The following is a 19,033-nucleotide window of genomic DNA, read 5'->3' as shown; positions in this document are numbered from 1 at the left end:
CTCTCTCCCTGGTCTGGACACTTGATAAAGGAGTGTGCATGCCCGGCCCGGGTATTGACGCATGCTCCGAAACGCGTTGTGAGCCCAGCCTGCCCTTTTTGCCCTTCCTCACAATTGTGATGTCAGACGCCGCCGCACTAGCATCCTCGCCCGTCCACCCGGAAGACGCTGGAGCGGGCCTCTCCAGTCCTCCCGGACTGCTGGACACTGCCTGGACATCGCGGACACTTACATCTGCACCCGGAGCATGACACCTACACATGTGAATCTGCTCACTTCAATGTGAGTTACTACTTTTTAATTGTCAAATAAATCATTTACAACACTTGAGGCGCTCTCCTCTCCTCCTAATTTCTAACACAGAGTCGGCTTCACTCCTCCGGTCAGCTTGCCCTGAGTGTTTATCCATCCCTGGAACCACCCTGGACCCTTCCCTTTCCTACTGGACTTCAGGATAGTCCACCACCACCTTTTTTCCAGGGACCTGGACATGGACTTTAAATCCCCTCCTTGTGCCCACACTTTATGGTTCATTGTGTGATGATTATTTGTATCCTGGTTACACACCTTGGATACAGACCCTGACATTAACCCATTCTGCAGCAGTTACCCTTACTGCACTACCTCTGACCGCCAACACCTCCTTACCTTGCTATCCAGGCCTATTACTGCTGACCTCTGCCTGCAACAATTGGTGACCCAGGAAGATGTGTGCAAATACAAAAAAGCACTCTAAGTGCAGGCAGAATTTATTATGGTGTGTAAAAAAACAACTGTAGCAACTCACAAGAAGCCTTGGCATGAAAGGCTGTAATATCAGTATTTAGGCAGGACTCCTCTGGGTGGTGCCATTCATCCACATATAGGACAAGACCGAGTCCAAACGTCCGTCACAGGAGAGGAGGTGCCGGCTGTCTCCCACGATCGTCCGGGTCCTGAGAAGAGCTGCTTAGTGTCGTTGGACATTTTATTTTATGGAATTTTTTATGGACATTCCACATCTATTTATTTATTTTAGATTGTTTTTTCCTCCCCTCCCCCCCTCTTTCTTATAGTATTCAGTCAACATTTATATGTGGATGGATTTTAGCACTCGTATGTATGTGTTTTTTTCAGGAAGATGTGTGCATGGCCACTGACCTTTCAGTTTACTTTCCTGTAGAACAGCTGGCAAAGGGGCAGAGTGCTACCAACCTCTGCCCAGCACCCGCAAAAGCTGCAGAGTTCCAGGAAGCAGGGGAAATCGGCCCCAGCGACAAACTGATGAAGTGAAGCTTCTACACGCAGCTGAAGCACTGGCAGCCAGACAGAGAGTCAACGATCTCTGGCCCACACCTGTGGCAGTTCCGGAGGCCCAGGGTAAAAAAGGAGAGGAGGTTGCTAACCGTCTCTGGGAGTGAAAAACGGATACTTAATGGTTTGGATTTCTTCAAATGGGGTCTGTATTTACAAGTGATGCTAATGTGTATTGTACTTCAATGTCAGACAGACTTTCCCTATTGTTTGTGTAATGAGGTGGGATGTGTATTCTGTCCAGACAGCTAGATAATTAGTTCAGGTTAATTCTATTTCTGTATACAATTTCATCTGCATATGATAATGTAATCAGGCAGAGGTGAGGGATTGTGTACACTGTATGGGAGTGACTGAGTGTAAAACTCTGTTTTTATTGGATTGAGAATTTCATGTCCTGTTTCCCACAAGGTCCACCTGGGCAGTAACCTTGTGGGGGAAAACTGTATAAAAGAGCAGCTGTACCATTAAACCTAGAGTTCTACTTCACCCTCAAGCTAGAGTCCTGTTTCTGATTGGGGGAATCTGCTACAAGGGATTGCTATGCTCTTCATACTCCCTTGAATCATCACTAAGCTCTTGTAAGAGCTTGTTCCTTTTCCTGCTTCACTCTCTGGGGAAAGAGAGGTTCACCCACTGGAACCTGGAACCTTGTCGTAGGTCCAGGGTGGGTTGGAGACGGCGAGACCCCAACCAAGCTGCGGCGGTTCATGGGGTCTGAGGTGGTTATGGTGTCTGGTGGAGTGCTTGGAGCCCTTGGGAAGCACTAGGAACATCTGTCAACGGAGGTCCCCATTCGGGGGGCCAGTTGATCTGTTACAGCGTCCTTTCTGTGGAGGGAACTGATCTAGTGAAAAGTATCTTTGTGGTCTCTGTACCTTAATGTGCTTGAAATATAAGTACACCTTATTTGGAACAGGACTGATTTACTTCCAGGGTTATGGACCAGGGGATCCACCTGGCTGTCCTTTTTCTTCCCCTTCATGGTTTTCTGTACCCATGTACTTCAACTCTTATTATTTTTTTGAGTATGGGATTAACATCTTTTTGCTCCCATACTGATTTTGATTCATCTTGGTTCCCTGATGTCATCACATGCCATCTAGTATTGTAGGAGATTCACAGATTGAATCAATTCACAGATTGATTTTAAACAAAGGATACTGTGATATGATTAAAGTCTATCTGATTTGCATGTATGTTTTGGATCCTGAAGAAGCTCCTTAAATGTGAGCGAAACGAGTAGAACAAGCAGATCACATACAGGGCATGTCAAATGTGATATACATGCACTGTTACACTTTATTATGACTGTACTCCTTTTTTAACATTTATTGTGTGTTATGTTTAATAAATATAATTTTTATTTTTACTTTTATCCAATTTTGTTTGCGAGTCTTGAGGCACATTAAAATCCCCATATCCAGGTCTGGTAGAATCATTTCCTCTTGTGTCTTTTTCATTTACCCTCTTCAGCCCACTACCACTCCTGCTTACATTACATATTGTTTACCTACTCCAGGGGACGGTGCCAGTTACCCGCTAGATAGACCACCCCTCTCCATACAATTTAGAAAGCTTGTATAAACACATAACTGTTTTAACATTTATTATGTTATGTTCAATAAATATAAAAAACATTTTTAATAAAATTCTATCTATTTTGTTTGCGAGTCTTGAGGCACATTAAAATCCCCATATCCAGGTCTGGTAGAATCATTCCCTCTTGTGTCTTTCCCATTTACCCTTTTCAGCAAACTACCACTCCTGATTACATTACATATTGTTTATACAAGCATTACCTCCCTTGCCATCAGGTGGCACTCCGAAACGAAAAAAATAGCAAATAAAAGAAAAAATAATATAGCGTATACAATTGCGACACAAATCAAATGACCTTTCCTTTTCAAGCTGCAGCTGTTGTAATTTTCTGAAAATGCAATGCAATATGGCCACCTAGAGGTGTGCTGTACACAGAATGTATACAGAGCGCCCCCCAGAAACATAATTTCCTGCTTGTTTGATTGGCTCACCAATTTTCCCAGAAGTCTGCACTAAGATACAAGTCAGATTTCTGGCATCCCCTGGAACAAAAATGTCATTTTTGGTGAGATACTCCCAATAGGAACACGTCTAAAGGCATACAGGCCCAGCAGCTTTCTTCATTAGCTAATTGGTAATTAGCAAACCACTTCCATTAGATTAACTTTCCCACATGGGCACATTGAAACACAGGAATTTCTTCAGAATAACAAAATGTAGGAATCTGCCACAAAGTTTGGTAAAATCCTTGCATTGTACATTTATCACCCGGGGGCGGGGGATGTCTTTTTCTCAACAAAAGTGGAGTTGCTCTTTAATCATTTTCTATAAAGGATTCAACTATGTTAGTTGGCCTGAAAACATAAAATGCCTTTGAGCAAGGGTCTTCAAACTACGGCCCTCCAGCTGTTCAGGAACTACAATTCCCATCATGCCTAATCATGTCTGTGAATGTCAGAGTCTTACAATGCCTCATGGGATGTGTAGTTCCGCAACAGCTGGAGGGCCGTAGTTTGAGGATCCCTGACTTTGAGGGTCTGGAAGCTTTCTAATTTGTGATAGAAGCATTTAAATGGACATTTTTTAACTAGAAAGAGGTGGAGTTTCATAATTACAATATTGATGATACACATTAAAGAACTAAAATACTTTGCCTATGTAGCATCCTCTAGTCTACAGTCTAGTATGAGGAAAATGTATTTGTGTCACAGTAGTGTGTCTAGTAATTGGTTGGGGTTGCTGTAGGTCAGCCCCCCCCCCCCCCCTCTCTGGTTCTAGAAGCTTCTAGAAGCTAGTGGGTGGATGAGATGAGGCCATGATCTGCTTATTTATGGGACCAATCCCCATGCAGGAGGCCTCATAAATATAGTGAAGCCTGACCAGCAAAGCAGGGGGAGGGGTTGTAGTTGGGTAGAATATGGAGGGCTGAGGCTGCATTGTGTATCCTAGGTGGGGATCCTGGGGCTGAGGGGGCTCTGCCTCCAGTCTGGAGCTGAGGAAGGAAGGAATAAGGACAAAGGGAACTCCACTACCCTACAGTCTTTTCTATGGGTCACCCTGTCTAGCATGGAAGGTTCTGGACAGCAGGAGGCTTGAACGGCAGTCTTCTGAAAAGCAGCAGGATTTCAGAGACAGTGTGAGTACCTCTATGCCCCCCCCCCCCCCCCAGGGCCTAAAATGGAGGAGGCTGCCAGTTGCAATATCTAGAAAGCTTTCCAGGTACAGTGCCACCACTGAACCCAATCACTTATGTTGGGACTTGTTACAAGGCAGTCAGGTGGGCTAATATTTCCAAGAGAGGAGACATAGAGCTCCTACAAGTTTTGGACATTTTACTTTTCTAAAATTTCACCAAGGGGACACAAAGCCTCTTTAAGTGGAATTCTTCTTTGCTGATGTAGCACCCTCCTAGTTAGGTGCTAGGCAAAAGCATTGTTTGCTTCATCTGCTTATCAGGGGAGCCTGATCAGTAGTTTTGCCTGTTGCATGTGTCATGTGTGATTCACTTGGGCTGAGGGAGTGTCCCCACTGTGTCCAATAGGGGAGCCTGTTGGACAGTGGAGGAAACCCAGCCAGTGACACACAGGCTTTTGTGGCTGTCCCAGTGGGAGAGCACAACCGCAGTGCATCCTGGGATAGGTCATAAAAGCTGGGGGCACATGTGACATGGTGTCTTTGGATGGGAAGCCAGGTTCCAGGAGGAGGGTGATGGCTGTCTCTCCTCCTATCAGTGTGGAAAGTGGTCACAGGCAGTGGGACTGGTGGACCAGAAGTGTGGTGCTAAGCTGTGTGGTCCAGAGGAAACTGACAGTGGAGCAAGTGGCAGAGAAACCTGAGGAAAAACAGTGTCCGTGAGAACCAGGGAGCTTGCCAGGGGTCCGCCCAGGAAGGGGACCACTCCAGTGAGAGTCAGTGGACAGGAGTCAGCACAAACAGCAAGTAAAAAAGGGGTGCCAAGTTAGACCCTGAAGAGAAACCTAAAGTATAGTTCACCTTTAAATCTGCACCTCAGTGGCAAATTGAAGCAGCAGCCTTGCCGCACATACTGTAGTTAGATGTCCTCAGGATTTGTGCATAGTTCCTTCATTGGAGTGTCCCACTCATCCCTTCTCCCATCCCAGTTCCAACTAAAATACAAAAAACCAAATCCCGTGGACTGTTCATTGACTGATGGGTTTAACTGACTGTTGCTATGGGTAACCCAGGGGAATCCATTCTCGGCAGCTTCCAAGGGGGCAGTGCTACACTAAATTAAGAGACTGTCATTGTTCCGAAAGGGAACACAGTCCAGGATTTGCCATTTTTCAGAGTATAGAGTGAAGGAAGTTGTCCTTGTGTTGTTCTAATCAAGTCAAGTTGGGCATCCCATAACTCCTATTCCCCATCCAAGTTGAATTCCCAATAAAAACAAGCCCATGGACTGATTCTTTGTTTTCATGTGAGAGTTGGAAAATGCATGTTGCCTAGCTGTGCAGGGATAAGGGGGACCCAAAAAATCAAGCGGCCCTCTAGGGCAGTGGTCCTCAACTCCGGTCCTCAGGGCCCATTAACAGGCCAGATTTTAAGTATTACCTTGAGGAGATGCAGACTAGAGTACTGCAATCACTGAGCAGCAATTTATATCACCTGGGATGTATTTCAGTTATCTTGCAAACCTGGCCTGTTAGTGGGCCCTGAGGACCAGGGTTGAGGACCACTGCTCTAGGGGGTAGAGCTACACATACTTTAAACTACTATTTGAATATGGTTACGCTGTGACACGCACAAATATTTCTAACAATAGTGATTACAAGCAAACATAACCATAGTAAGCTGAACCACTTCTGGACCGGAAGATTTTCCCCCTTATGACCAGGCCATTTTTTGCGATTTGGCACTGCATTAATTTAACTGACAATTTTGTGGTCATGCAAAGCTGTACCCAAATAAAATTGATGTCCTTTTTTTCCCCAACACAAACAGAGCTTACTTTTGGTGGTATTTGATCACCTGTGCGATTTTTATTTTTTGCGCTATAAACAAAAAGAGAGCGACAATTCTGAAAAAAAATATATATATATATATTTTTCACATTCTGCTATATTACATTCCCAATAAAAAAAATTAAAAATCAAATTTCTTCATTATTGTTGGCCATTTTGTTTTCTGCTACATATTTTTGGTAAAAAAAATCCCAATAAGCATATTTTGATTGGTTTGTGCAAAAGTTATCACGTCTACAACCTAGGGGAAAGATTTATGTAAATTTGTATTTACTTTTTACTAGTAATGGTGGTGATCAGCGATTTTTTTTTAGCAGGACTGCGACATTGCGCGGACAGATCGGACACATAACTGACATTTTTGACACTTTTGGGGCGACAAGTGAAATTACTACAGTAATCAGTGCTAAAAATATGCACTGTCATTGTACTAATGACACTGGCAGAGAAGGGGTTAACACCAAGGGTGATCAAAGGGTTAAATGCATACCTAGGGGGTGTTTTCTAACTGTGGGGGATGGGCTTATAGAATCAACACAGGGACCAGCAGACTGCCATTCTGTCTCCATGGGGAGCGAATGGGGGGGTGCGTGTGCCCCACAATCGCTTCTGCGAATTGATGTACGGGTATATCTGCACTGGCTGGTCGGCAAGTGGTTAAAGGAGAAGTATTGCCAAAACTTGTTTGGCTGTACTTCTGTGGATTACAGGCGTACAGTTTGTTCTGCACTCCTGTGACCTGTTTTCAGCAGAGAGCGGGCTGAAGTCTGTTCTCTGCTGACGTCACAAAGGTCAGTCCAGGCTCTGCGTCATCATGACCATGGAGTCGGTATCTGCCAGAGCCCTGGACTGACACCCGGCTCAGCCTCTCAGCGAGAGCTCCGCCCCCTCCGCTCCAGTGAGCCCAGCGCTCCAGTGAGCAAGAAGGGACACAGCAGAGAGCTGCTGATTGACAGGCAGCAGCTCTCTGCTCACAAAGCTGTAGCAACTGAGCGATCGACAGTGTTGGACTGCTCGGTTCTCAGTGTAGAGGTGCCGGGGATCAGATCCATCATCAGACTAATGCCTAGATACCTAGTGACTATATGACTTGCATGGTTCTAATACTCTACTTTACCTGACCACTGCACTCTCTGCACAGGGTTGCATATGACATGTTCCTGATCACTGCACTCTATACACAGGGCTGCATATGACATGTTCCTGACCACTGCACTCTATACACAGGGCTGCATATGACATGTTCCTGACCACTGCACTCTACACACAGGGCTGTATATGACATGTTCTTGACCACTGCGCTCGATACACAGGACTATATACGATATACTCCTGACCACTGCACTCTATACACAGGGCTGTATATGACATGTTCCTGACCACTGCACTCTATACACAGGACTATATATGATATACTCCTGACCACTGCACTCTATACACAGGACTGTATAGAACATGTTCCTGAGCACTGAACTCTATACACAGGACTATATATGATATACTCCTGACCACTGCACTCTATACACAGGACTGTATGGGACATGTTCCTGAGCACTGAACTCTATACACAGGACTATATATGATATACTCCTGACCACTGCACTCTATACACAGGACTGTATGGGACATGTTCCTGAGCACTGAACTCTATACACAGAACTGTATATGACACGTTCCTGATCACTGCACTCTATACACAGGGCTGAATATGACATGTTCCTGACCAGTGCACTCTATACACAGGGCTGTATATGACATATTCCTTAACACTGCACTCTATACACAGGACTGGATATGACATGTTCCTTACCACTGCACTCTATACACAGGGCTTTATATGACACGTTCCTTACCACTGCACTCTATACACAGGGCTGAATATGACATGTTCCTGACCAGTGCACACTATACACAGGCCTGTATATGACATATTCCTTACCACTGCACTCTATACACAGGGCTTTATATGACACGTTCCTGACCACTGCACTCTATACACAGGGCTGAATATGACATGTTCCTGACCAGTGCACGCTATACACAGGCCTGTATATGACATATTCCTTACCACTGCACTCTATACACAGGACTGTATATGACATGGTCCTTACCACTGCACTCTATACACAGGGCTGTATATGACACGTTCCTGACCACTTTACTCTATACACAGGGCTGAATATGACATGTTCCTGACCAGTGCACTCTTTGCACAGGGCTAAATATAACATGTTCCTGACCACTGCACTCTATACACAGGGCTGTATATGACTCTTTCCTGACCACTGCACTCAATACACAGGGCTGTATATGACACGTTCCTGATCACTGCACTCTATACACGGGACTGTATATGACATGTTCCTGACCACTGCACTCTAGACCATTATTTATGGTTATCTGTAAACTTATGACCTGTAAAAGCTTTTAAAGCATCGCCTATGAGCAACTTTTTGGTATCAAAGATTTTCATCATTGCACCGACAATTATTTGTGTACAATACAATACACAACGTGTTACATTATTATAAAAAAGAAAAAGAAAATGGGGAAAGGAGAAAATAAACCCCTGATATGAAGGTGACATTTGTGTCAGAGGAACACCTTAACAATTACCAACATTCTATTCTCCAGGGCCTATGTTTCAGAAAAATAAGATTTTTTGTAAGATCTTACCGTTATATCTTTTTTTCTGATGTCCATCGACAGATGCAGCCTCATCTCCATGAGCTGAATGGTTTTATGCTCCTCCCATCAGGAGTAGTCTAGGCATAAAAAAAATTGAATACACACCCCCAGGGGGCTGTCCCTCTCGGCATAATCCCCCCACTGCATGACTCAGCACATAAGTTTAGTTTAAAGCAGTGAGAACAAAGATCTAACCCCAAACAGAGGGGCGGGTGTTGCGTCTGTCGACGGACATCAGAGAAAAAGATTTTACAGTAAGATCTTACAAAATCTTATTTTCTCTATCGTCCATCGACAGACACAGCCTCATCTCCATAAGCTGAGTGGGATGTCCCAAAGCAGTAAAGGCATGAGGAGTGGGAAAATGCTACCAGACAGTAACGACAACTCCATAAGGCTAAACGTAGCCAACCGGGCAACATGGAGCTCAACCAAACAACAGGAGCTCACCCAGATAAAAGACCCCCTAAGAGAATAGCAAAAAAACATTTCTCTCATAAAACAGCAGCCTGCAAAACGTTGAGTCAAGTTTGCAATAATGGTTGCCAGTGGCAACGGATGGACTTTTGTCAGAAAAACAGTGTGTCCTTACAACTGAAGTGCAGGAGTGTTGATAAAGAGGAAGTGCACTGTATTGTACAAAAAGTCTGTGTCTACTTTACAGTAATCGGTGTAAGTGTGGAGGAAAAAAGTAGTGACCTGGGACACAGGGATTGGTGTGTCAGGGGTCATGTTTGTACATGCACTATGAAGAAAAATGTTGGCCGTGAAATTCATGACAGCGGGAAAATTCTCCAAAACAGTATGGGAAGTCATGTCTGTACATGTGCTGTGGAGAAAAATGTCGGCCGTGCAATGTCTGACAACGGGACAATTTTCACAAACAGCAAGGGAGGTCAGTTGGCTTAGCAGGATGGAGGTGCAACTGAGGCCCAGGTACAGACCGAAATGGCAGATGTGGATTGAGGAACACGATCTGCTGTACAGTGATCTTCATGCTGGCTGAGCAGAGTTGGAACAGCAGTGAAGAAGTTACTGTACCGCGCGGGAAAGCGCGTGCTGAAGAGATCTGCCTAACAGGAGGAGCCACCGCTAGAGAATCAGCTATTCTGGAGTTGTGGGTGGAGTAGCCGCCCACAGACTGCCAATCCGAAAAGGGGAAAGGAGCCGAGACACTACTTCTGCCTTCGGGTGTAGCTGAGACAGAGACACGCGTGCGGAGGAGCAAGATGGCGGGAGCCAGAGTGAGCCGTTGCGCAGGGGCTATCCCACGTGTTGGCGGAGTAACTGAGAAATCAGTAGAATCACCGCAGTCGGTCCTGTGGGTCACCGGAGTGCGGATAGTGCCCAAGGGAGGACTGGCGTTGTGCAGCGGGAAGGACAAGGAGCATTTCGGGCTGGTATGTTCCCGATGTCTGAATGTATCCTTGCGGCTACAGGCCTGCAGTCCATGTGAACACTGCGTGATCTACTTGTGCAGGTAGTGCAGAGTGAAAGTCAGCCCAGGAAGCTGTGTGTGATATGGGAGACGGGCTTTACTCAGGAAGTAATAAGAACCGAAAATCAGCGCTGCTAACTTATGTAACAATAACCCAATTAATAACTATACATAAATCAATGTGTATGATTATCAATAATCACATCAATAAAAACTAAGTGTGATACAAATGTGCTTTAAAATATCATATCACTGTCATATCATCAATTCAAATGTCCATGCACTGTGATGCTTCAATGAATCAATGAATAGATATGTGTAAAAAAGTGCAAAAGAATTGTGTCCCTACTCACCACAAGCAGATGGAAATCGGGCGTTGAGCAATATAATCTCCTGGTGTGTGACCATACATCCTGGTGGGAGCAGCCTTAGGGACTCAGCTTAGGAGAGAAATCCTTATTGCCAGTGGTATATAGATCCAGGGTGTCCTCATAAAGATCATAAACAGTAACTCACCCTAGCTCCACCGCACTGTGGGAAAATAAAGAGCTAAGTGTCGGTGCTCAGGCTGAACGTCCAAACCAAATGTTATATGAATAAAGCTGGCACACAAAAAGTCTTCTTCCAAATAAAATGCTTTATTCCAACATGGATAGCGGTGACAACATGACAGATGCTGACGCGTTTCGGCTTTACGCCTTCCATATAAAGATATAAAGCCCACCATGGTGAAGTACATCAAGGTAATGTTTTATTTAAATAAGAAGAAACCTACTTACAAGCATAGGTTTAAAAACAAACAGAGAGACGGCTCGGTGGTTAGCTGCTCTTGCAGCGTGCGCTCCACCGGCCGGATATGACGTGATTCGGGACGCTTCAGCCAATAGCTAGATGCGTTTTGCCCTCCTCCCAGGGCGTCATGAGATGATGGGGGATCTAGGTGGAGCCTCCGTACTGCTCTCTCCTTTACAATAAAGTCTCCTCTTACCCGGTGATGTGAGGGGTGGCTGATTCTTCATCATGACGTCCTTGTAGAGATCCTTGTGTCCTTCTAAATACTCCCACTCCTCCATGGAGAAATTGCCAGTGACATCCTGACACCTTATAGGAACCTGACACACACAATGATACAGTCACCATCCAGACACATCCCTTGTCTGTTACTGGATAATGTCCCAGAATTCCCAGCACCGCTCACCTCTCCTCGATGATCTCTCTGGTGACTTCTATAATTTTTTTTGCATTTCTCTATTCTATCAGGGAGGGAGATGGAGGCAATGGGATGGTCATATGATCTCCAGATTTCACAGGAGGAAAACTCTAGATCTGAACACAAATAAACACAATCAAATGATATTCCCAGAATCCTCCTCTACCTCACCATTCTGGTCTCCATTATATTAAAGCCCCTATCAGACTGAGGTATAATTTACCCACACAGGACCCCCACACTCACACAGGTTAAAAGCTTGTTGCAGGCATTCTGACATCATTACATACAATGCAGGACCAACAGTTCCACTTTATGAGTGAGGATTTCCAGGGACTGCCCACATCCTAAGAGCATCACAAAAAACAAGCCAAATAGAGAGACATTGGGGGGAGGAGCTGTGAGGTCAGTGTGATGTCATAGGACATATAAACTATAAGACTATATAAAAATGTAGGGACATTTGGATAGGAAGATTTGAGGGGTCCTCTATATGAGCTCCAATGCAAACCAAATCATTGTTCCTGGGTGCGTCCTACCTCTGCTAAACTGATGAGTGAACTTTGACCTTTACCATACAGAAACCTGTCAGGGATCTGTGAAAGTAAGCTCTCATGTGAGCAGGTGACGTGCGGAGGAATGGAGTGTAAATAGCAGACAATTTTCTCCAGAGCTCCTAATGGTGGGGATGGATTTTGCTGAGTGCTGGTGCCAAGTTTCCACCCCCCAGGGTCACTGCAGGTGTGGAGAAAAGCTGTGTAAGAGGATATGGAGTAGAGATGAGGAGGAGATCCAGGAATCAGGATAAAGGTCAGGGCAAGCAACAAACTAGCGCATCAAAGAGATGAAGCCGGGGTAACTACACAGAAAATCAATCGAAGGAAACAACAGGCAGAACGAGGAATAGCAAGAAGGAGCTCAGAGACAAATGAGAATATTGCTCAGCCAATGGGAGATTATCTCAGCATGACTTACATAGAAGGAGATGAGGGGGAGGGGAGGAAGTCACTTAAGGTGACCATAGATTCATGGAAATTCAGCTGGTTCAGCAGGGATCGGTCACATTTCCATCCATGTGTGGTCACTGCCGGATAAAAGTCACTCGATCAGCGGCTGCAGCCTATAGCTTCATCACTGATCTGTGTATTCTGAGAGCGGAGGAGCGCGCCCCCCCCCCCCCCCCCCCATTGTCAGAATACAATAGTGCAGCGGGGAGGATTCCCCCATCCCCCTCCAATGTGTGGATCGGGAATCACTTCAATTTTTTTCACTCATCCCGCTGGCTGAATGATAAAACTGAACCATGTATGGCCAGCTTTGGAAGCAAGATATATTATTCATCAGCTGATCTACAGATTACCTCCTCTGCCACCAGATTCGGCACTGTCTTCTCTCTACTTCCTTCCTGTCTGTAAATGACATCACTTCCTGTCTGTACCTGACATCACTTCCTGTCTGTCTTCCATAGAGACTTCCTGTCTGGGTAGAAGTGAGATCACCACGTTGTGGAGCTCAGAGGAATTGCAGCCCTGAGAACCGTCTAGTAGTGTGAACACGGCCTTGTGCTGTGTGTGTATGTACTGTATATCCTTCCCCTTTCTCTCCTCCCTGAGTGTGTATGAAGAGGCGGAGCTCCTAATGGAACAGCGGTCCGAGGAGGAAAGAAAATCTAGGAGGAAGACTGACAGAAAGCACAGCAGACTTGCAGGAGTGAGTGAGGAGGATCCAGTTCCTTTGCCATCGGAGGTGAGGAGAGTGTGAAGGATGTTTGTGACTCTGGTAGCTGAAAAGCTGGGAGTCATATTGCTCTGGTGAGTGGGGAAGCACTACTAAGGAGGCGCCCTCACCATCACGTGTGTAAGAGGTGGAAGAAGGCGTGGCTACACTACAGCTGGCACAGTTTGGAGCACGGTACACTTTCACACATTATCAACTTTTCATTGGTTTGTGGATTTTTTTAATCAAAATAAGTTAATTGAAATAGATACAAAGTGGAAGCAGTGGACTTGCAGAGAACACTATATTGAGCACAAAATATTGTATGATTACATGAATTTGCACAGGATTTCAGTTTATTTAATATAGCAGCGAATATCAGAAAAAAGAAATTGGTGTAAAGTGGAAGCAGTAGATCTGCAGTGAATATTATTATGAGCACCTAGCACTTTATATATGAATGTGTCCACATATTTTAGTGTATTTGTGATAATTAATGTGCACACACAATAGGACAGCACTGTGACACTTAATACTCTTCTGTTACAGCAGCAGTCTGGTAGAAGTTATTTTTGTAGGTATTTGAGTTGTTACACATAGCGTGGATTTTTTTCCATTTATATTGGTGACATAATTGCCCAAATCTGGGGATCCGGAGCCATTTCCACCCTTTATTCTCGGCTGGGGTTCTTTGTATCCATATAACAGATGTTCTACATGACTAAATCTGCAATCAATTTTACTGCAAAATCAAAGGTGCCAAAATGTCTCCCCCCCGAGCAGTAATATATTTCTATCCCCCTTGGTGGGAGTGGAGATGACCCATCTATAAGGATATACAGTACATACACACACAGCACAAGGCCGTGTTCTCACTACCAGACGCTTCTCAGGGCTGCAGTTCCTCTGAGCTCCACAAGGTGGTGATGTTACTTCTACCCATACAGGAAGTAGACAGGAAGTGATGTCAGGTACACACAGGAAGTGATGTCAGGTACAGGCAGGACGTTTCAGGTGATACAAAGTAGAGAGGAGACATTGTTGGAAGTGGCAGTAGAGGAGGTAATAAGATCTTATTTTCTATTTACACCCAGTAACCCCCCCGTCATGTCCGTCCTCTTCCTCCATAGTCACTGTGACGTCTTTTATCCCCAGCATATGATTATACACACATATATAGTGTGGATTATTCCCTTCAGGGGATCAGATGATGAATAAAATATCGTGCTTCCAAAACTGGCCATACATGGTTCAGTTTTATCATTCAGCCAGTGTGATGAGTGAAAAATATTGAAGTGATTCCCCCATCCACACATTGGAGGGGGATGGGGGAATCCTCCCCACTGCACTATTGTGTTCTGACAATGGGGGGGCGCTCCTCCGCTCTCAGAATACACAGATCAGTGATGAAGCTATTGGCTGCAGCCGCTGATCGAGTGACTTTTATCCGGCAGTGACCACACATGGATGGAAATGTGAGCGATCCCTGCTGAACCAGCTGAATTTCCATGTATCTATGGTCACCTCCCCCTCATCTCCTTCATTATGTAAGTCATGCTGAGATAATCTCCCATTGGCTGAGCAATATTCACATTTGTCTCTGAGGTCCTTCTTGCTATTCCTCCTCCTGCCTGTTGTTTCCTTGGATTGATTTTCTGTGTAGTGACCCCGGCTTCATCTCTTGGATGCGCTCGTCTGTTGCTTGTCCTGACCTTTATCCTGATTCCTGGATCTCCTCCTCATCTCTCCTCCATATCCTCTTACACAGCTTTTCTCCACACCTGCAGTGATCCTGGGGGGTGGAAACTTGGCACCAGTACTCAGCAAAATCCATCTCCACCATTAGGAGCTCTGGAGAAAATTGTCTATTTACACTCCTTTCCTCCGCACATCACCTGCTCACATGAGAGCTTACTTTCACAGATTTCTGTATGGTAAAAGTTCACTCTTCTGTTTTGAAGAGGTAGGACGCACGCAGGAACAATGATTTGGTTTGCACAGGAGCGTCATATAGAGGACCCCTCAAATCTTCCCATCCAAATGTCCTTCCATCCAGAGTCAGTATGTCCTATGACATCACACTGACCTCACAGCTCCTCCTCCCAATGTCCCTCCATCTAGCTCTTTTCTCTTTTTTTCTGATGCTCTTAGGATGTGGGTGGACCCTTGGCATCTCACTAGCAAAGTGGGACTGTTTGTCCTGTGTTGTATGTGATGATGCCAGATTGCTTATGACAAGCCTTTAACCTATAGAGTGGGAGGTCCTGTGTAGGCAAATTATACCTCAGTCATAAGTGGGGCTTTAATGAATTGAGAACTGACCTGAGAGGTGAGGAGGATTCTGGGAGGTCACATGACATCACTCTTATCTCTATTAATAAAACACAGACCTGACTGGAGAGATGAGGAGGATTGTGGGAGGTCACATGACATCACTCTTATCTCTATTAATAAAACACAGACCTGACCGGAGAGGTGAGGAGGATTCTGGGAGGTCACATGACATCACTCTTATCTCTATTAATAAAACACAGACCTGACCAGAGAGGTGAGGAGGATTCTGGGAGGTCTCATGACATCACCCTTATCTCTATTAATAAAACGCAGACCTGACCAGACAGGTGAGGAGGATTCTGGGAGGTCACATGACCTCACTCTTATCTCCATTTATAAAACACAGACCTGACCAGAGAGTTGAGGAGGATTCTGGGAGGTCACATGACATCACTCTTATCTCTATTAATAAAACACAGACCTGACCAGAGAGGTGAGGAGGATTCTGGGAGATCAAATTACATCACTCTTATCTCTATTAATAAAACACAGACCTGACCGGAGAGGTGAGGAGGATTCTGGGAGGTCACATGACATCACTTTATGCTCATATTTACAGATTTTCTCCTGTGAAGTCATGATCATATGACCATATGATAAAAAGAAGATTCTAGAAGTCACCAGAGCGCAGAGCGATCATGGAGGAGAGGTGGGCGGTGCTGGGAATTCTGGGACATTATCCATTCCCAGTCCCATTAACAGACAAGGGATGTCATTTCAAAGCCTTTGTTTCTAATTTTTAGGGACTTGTTAAGGACTGGAGTAGTACCCCTGGATTGGCGTAGGGCCAATGTGGTGCCTATATTTAAAAAGGGATCAAAGTCTTTGCCAAGTAACTATAGACCGGTTAGTGTAACTTCTATAGTCGGGAAGATACTGGAGAGTGTCATAAAAGATCATATAGATGAGTTCTTGCTGGAAAAAATATTTTAAGTAACAGACAGCATGGATTCATGAAAGAGAGACGTTGTCAGACAAATCTGATTTCTTTTAATGAGGAGGTAAATAAAAGCTTGGACAAAGGGGTGGCTGTGGACATGTGATATACAGTATCTCACAAAAGTGCGTACACCCCTCAAATTTTTGTCAATATTTTATTCTATCTTTTCATGTGACAACACTGAAGAAATGACACTTTGCTACAATGTAAAGTATTGAGTATACAGCTTGTATAACAGTGTAAATGTGCTGTCCCCTCAAAATAACTCAACACCCAGCCATTAATGTCTAAACCGCTGGCAACAAAAGTGAGTACACCCCTAAGTAACAATGTCCAAATTGGGCCCAAATATTTTGTGTGGCCACCATTATTTTCGGCAGTGGTCGTCTTGGAGGTGTGTTTGGGGTCGTTATCATCAAGGAGAAAAGGATTGGATGACTGACATAGGTTCACCTGTTGCCGACCAATACCACCACATCCCCAATGTGCTATTGAAGGATAAAAGAGGGTGTTCAATGGCCTGACTGGTCAGCCAAAGAACCACCAACGGGTATGGGACTTTGAAGGTGGTGTGGTTGTGGCAAAGACAGACAATCAAAGAAAATTCCAGTTAAAAGTACAAAGTTTAATTCATTTTGCAGCATAAAACATACAAAAAACACGACAAATAAGTGACAATACGTGGACATTGATCCATGATAAAATTGATACAGTTGATACAGATACTGTGATGTTTCGAACCAAGAGATACATGGGGTCACCGGGGTCCTACATGTTTCGCCATTTCGATGGCTTCGTCAGGGACCGAATGACTTATGACCTCTCAAATAGTTCTAGGCAGTAACAGACAAAATGTTTGTTAGGATAGTTCATTTTGCGTGCGTGATCGCACGTATCACAAATTAATACATTATTTCTGTTATGACATAAGCATATATATGGTTAAGTCATTCAAAACTTACCAACAGTTAAGTATCAAAGGGTTTGACGCTTTTGACAATCACATTGGGTATGATCATGCATGTAAGGCGATGATGGACCACCCCCGCGCGGGGTATTACATGCCCTCACGGACTGGCGGATACTGGACCGGGCAAGGACAGGTAGCTGGCTATTTTGCCAAAACTAGCAACGGTAAATGAAAAGTCCCCGCCTCTGAAAGAAGGAGGACAAATGAGGGCCATTTTAGATGCTACATTGGCTGAGCATATTTTGGTAAAACAGCTATATAGCCGTGTATGTGACCCAAGAGGAGAGAGTTGTGAAAGAAAACAACCAAACGAGCCAGGTCTTACCATGAACCCCACCAAATGATAGGGTACATGTTGGGACCAAGTAAAGGTGATACCGGGACTCCCAGAAATCGTGACTGGTGACGGCGGGAAGGGAGAGAGAAAGAGAGGGAGAATAGAGAAAAAAAACGTGAAGTGAAGGAGGAAAAGAAGACAACGAGAAGGTCAGCTACCTGTCCTGGCCCGGTCCAGTATCCGCCAGCCCGTGAGGGCATGTAATACCCCGCGCCCCCTTAGGACTCGGGGGTGGTCCATCATCGCCTTACATGCATGATCTTACCCAATGTGATTGTCGAAAGCATCAAACCCTTTGATACTTAACTGTTGGTAAGTTTTGAATGACTTAACCATATATATGCTTATGTCATAACAGAAATAATGTATTAATTTGTGATACGTGCGATCACGCACGCAAAATGAACTATCCTAACATTTTGTCTGTTACTGCCTAGAACTATTTGAGAGGTCATAAGTCATTCGGTCCCTGACGAAGCCATCGAAATGGCGAAACATGTAGGACCCTGGGGTCGTTATCATGTTGGAATACTGCCTAGCGGGCCATTCTCCGAAGTGAGGGGATCATGCTCTGTTTCGGTATGTCACAGTACATGTTGCCATTCATGGTTCCCTCAATGAACTTTAGCTCCCCAGTGCCGGAAGCACTCATGCGGCCCCAGACCATGACACTCCCACCACCATGCTTGACTGTAGGCAAGACACACTTGTCTTTGTACTCCTCACCTGGTTGCTGCCACACACGCTTGACACCTTCTGAACCAAATTTATATTGGTCTCATCAGACCACAGGAGATGGTTCCAGTAATCCATGTCCTTAGTCTTCTTGTCTTCAGCAAACTGTTTGCGGGCTTTCTTGCGCATCATCTTTAGAAGAGGCTTCCTTCTTGGGACGACAGCACTCATACGTCTATTTCCAAAAGACAACCTCTGGATATGACGCTGAGCACGTGCACTCAACTTCTTTGGTCGAACATGGCGAGGCCTGTTCTGAGTGGAACCTGTCCTGTTAAACCGCTGTATGGTCTTGGCCACCATGCTGCAGCTCAGTTTCAGGGTCTTGGCAATCTTCTTATAGCCTAG

General features: G+C 44.9%; 2 protein-coding genes across 2 annotated transcripts in view; both read left to right on the top strand.

Moving 5' to 3' along the window:
- Positions 1 to 19,033, top strand: part of LOC309550289 (uncharacterized protein) — a 436,279-nt gene that overhangs the window by 12,784 nt on the left and 404,462 nt on the right. The gene's annotated exons all lie outside the window — the stretch shown is intronic.
- LOC309550016 (uncharacterized protein) overlaps positions 10,235 to 19,033 on the top strand; it is a gene marked incomplete at its 5' end in the record, with an annotated part of 165,495 nt that continues 156,696 nt past the window's right edge. The window contains one exon of the mRNA XM_082250488.1: positions 10,235 to 10,405. Coding sequence (XP_082106614.1) covers positions 10,235 to 10,405 — 171 coding nt within the window. The remainder of the gene's footprint in view (positions 10,406 to 19,033) is intronic.

Source organism: Pelophylax lessonae (genome assembly GCF_965119305.1).
Source record: "Pelophylax lessonae genome assembly, chromosome: 3".
NCBI classification, from domain to species: Eukaryota; Metazoa; Chordata; class Amphibia; order Anura; family Ranidae; genus Pelophylax; species Pelophylax lessonae.
The sequence above is the reverse complement of the archived record's forward strand: the minus strand, read 5'-3'. Positions and strand labels throughout refer to the sequence as shown.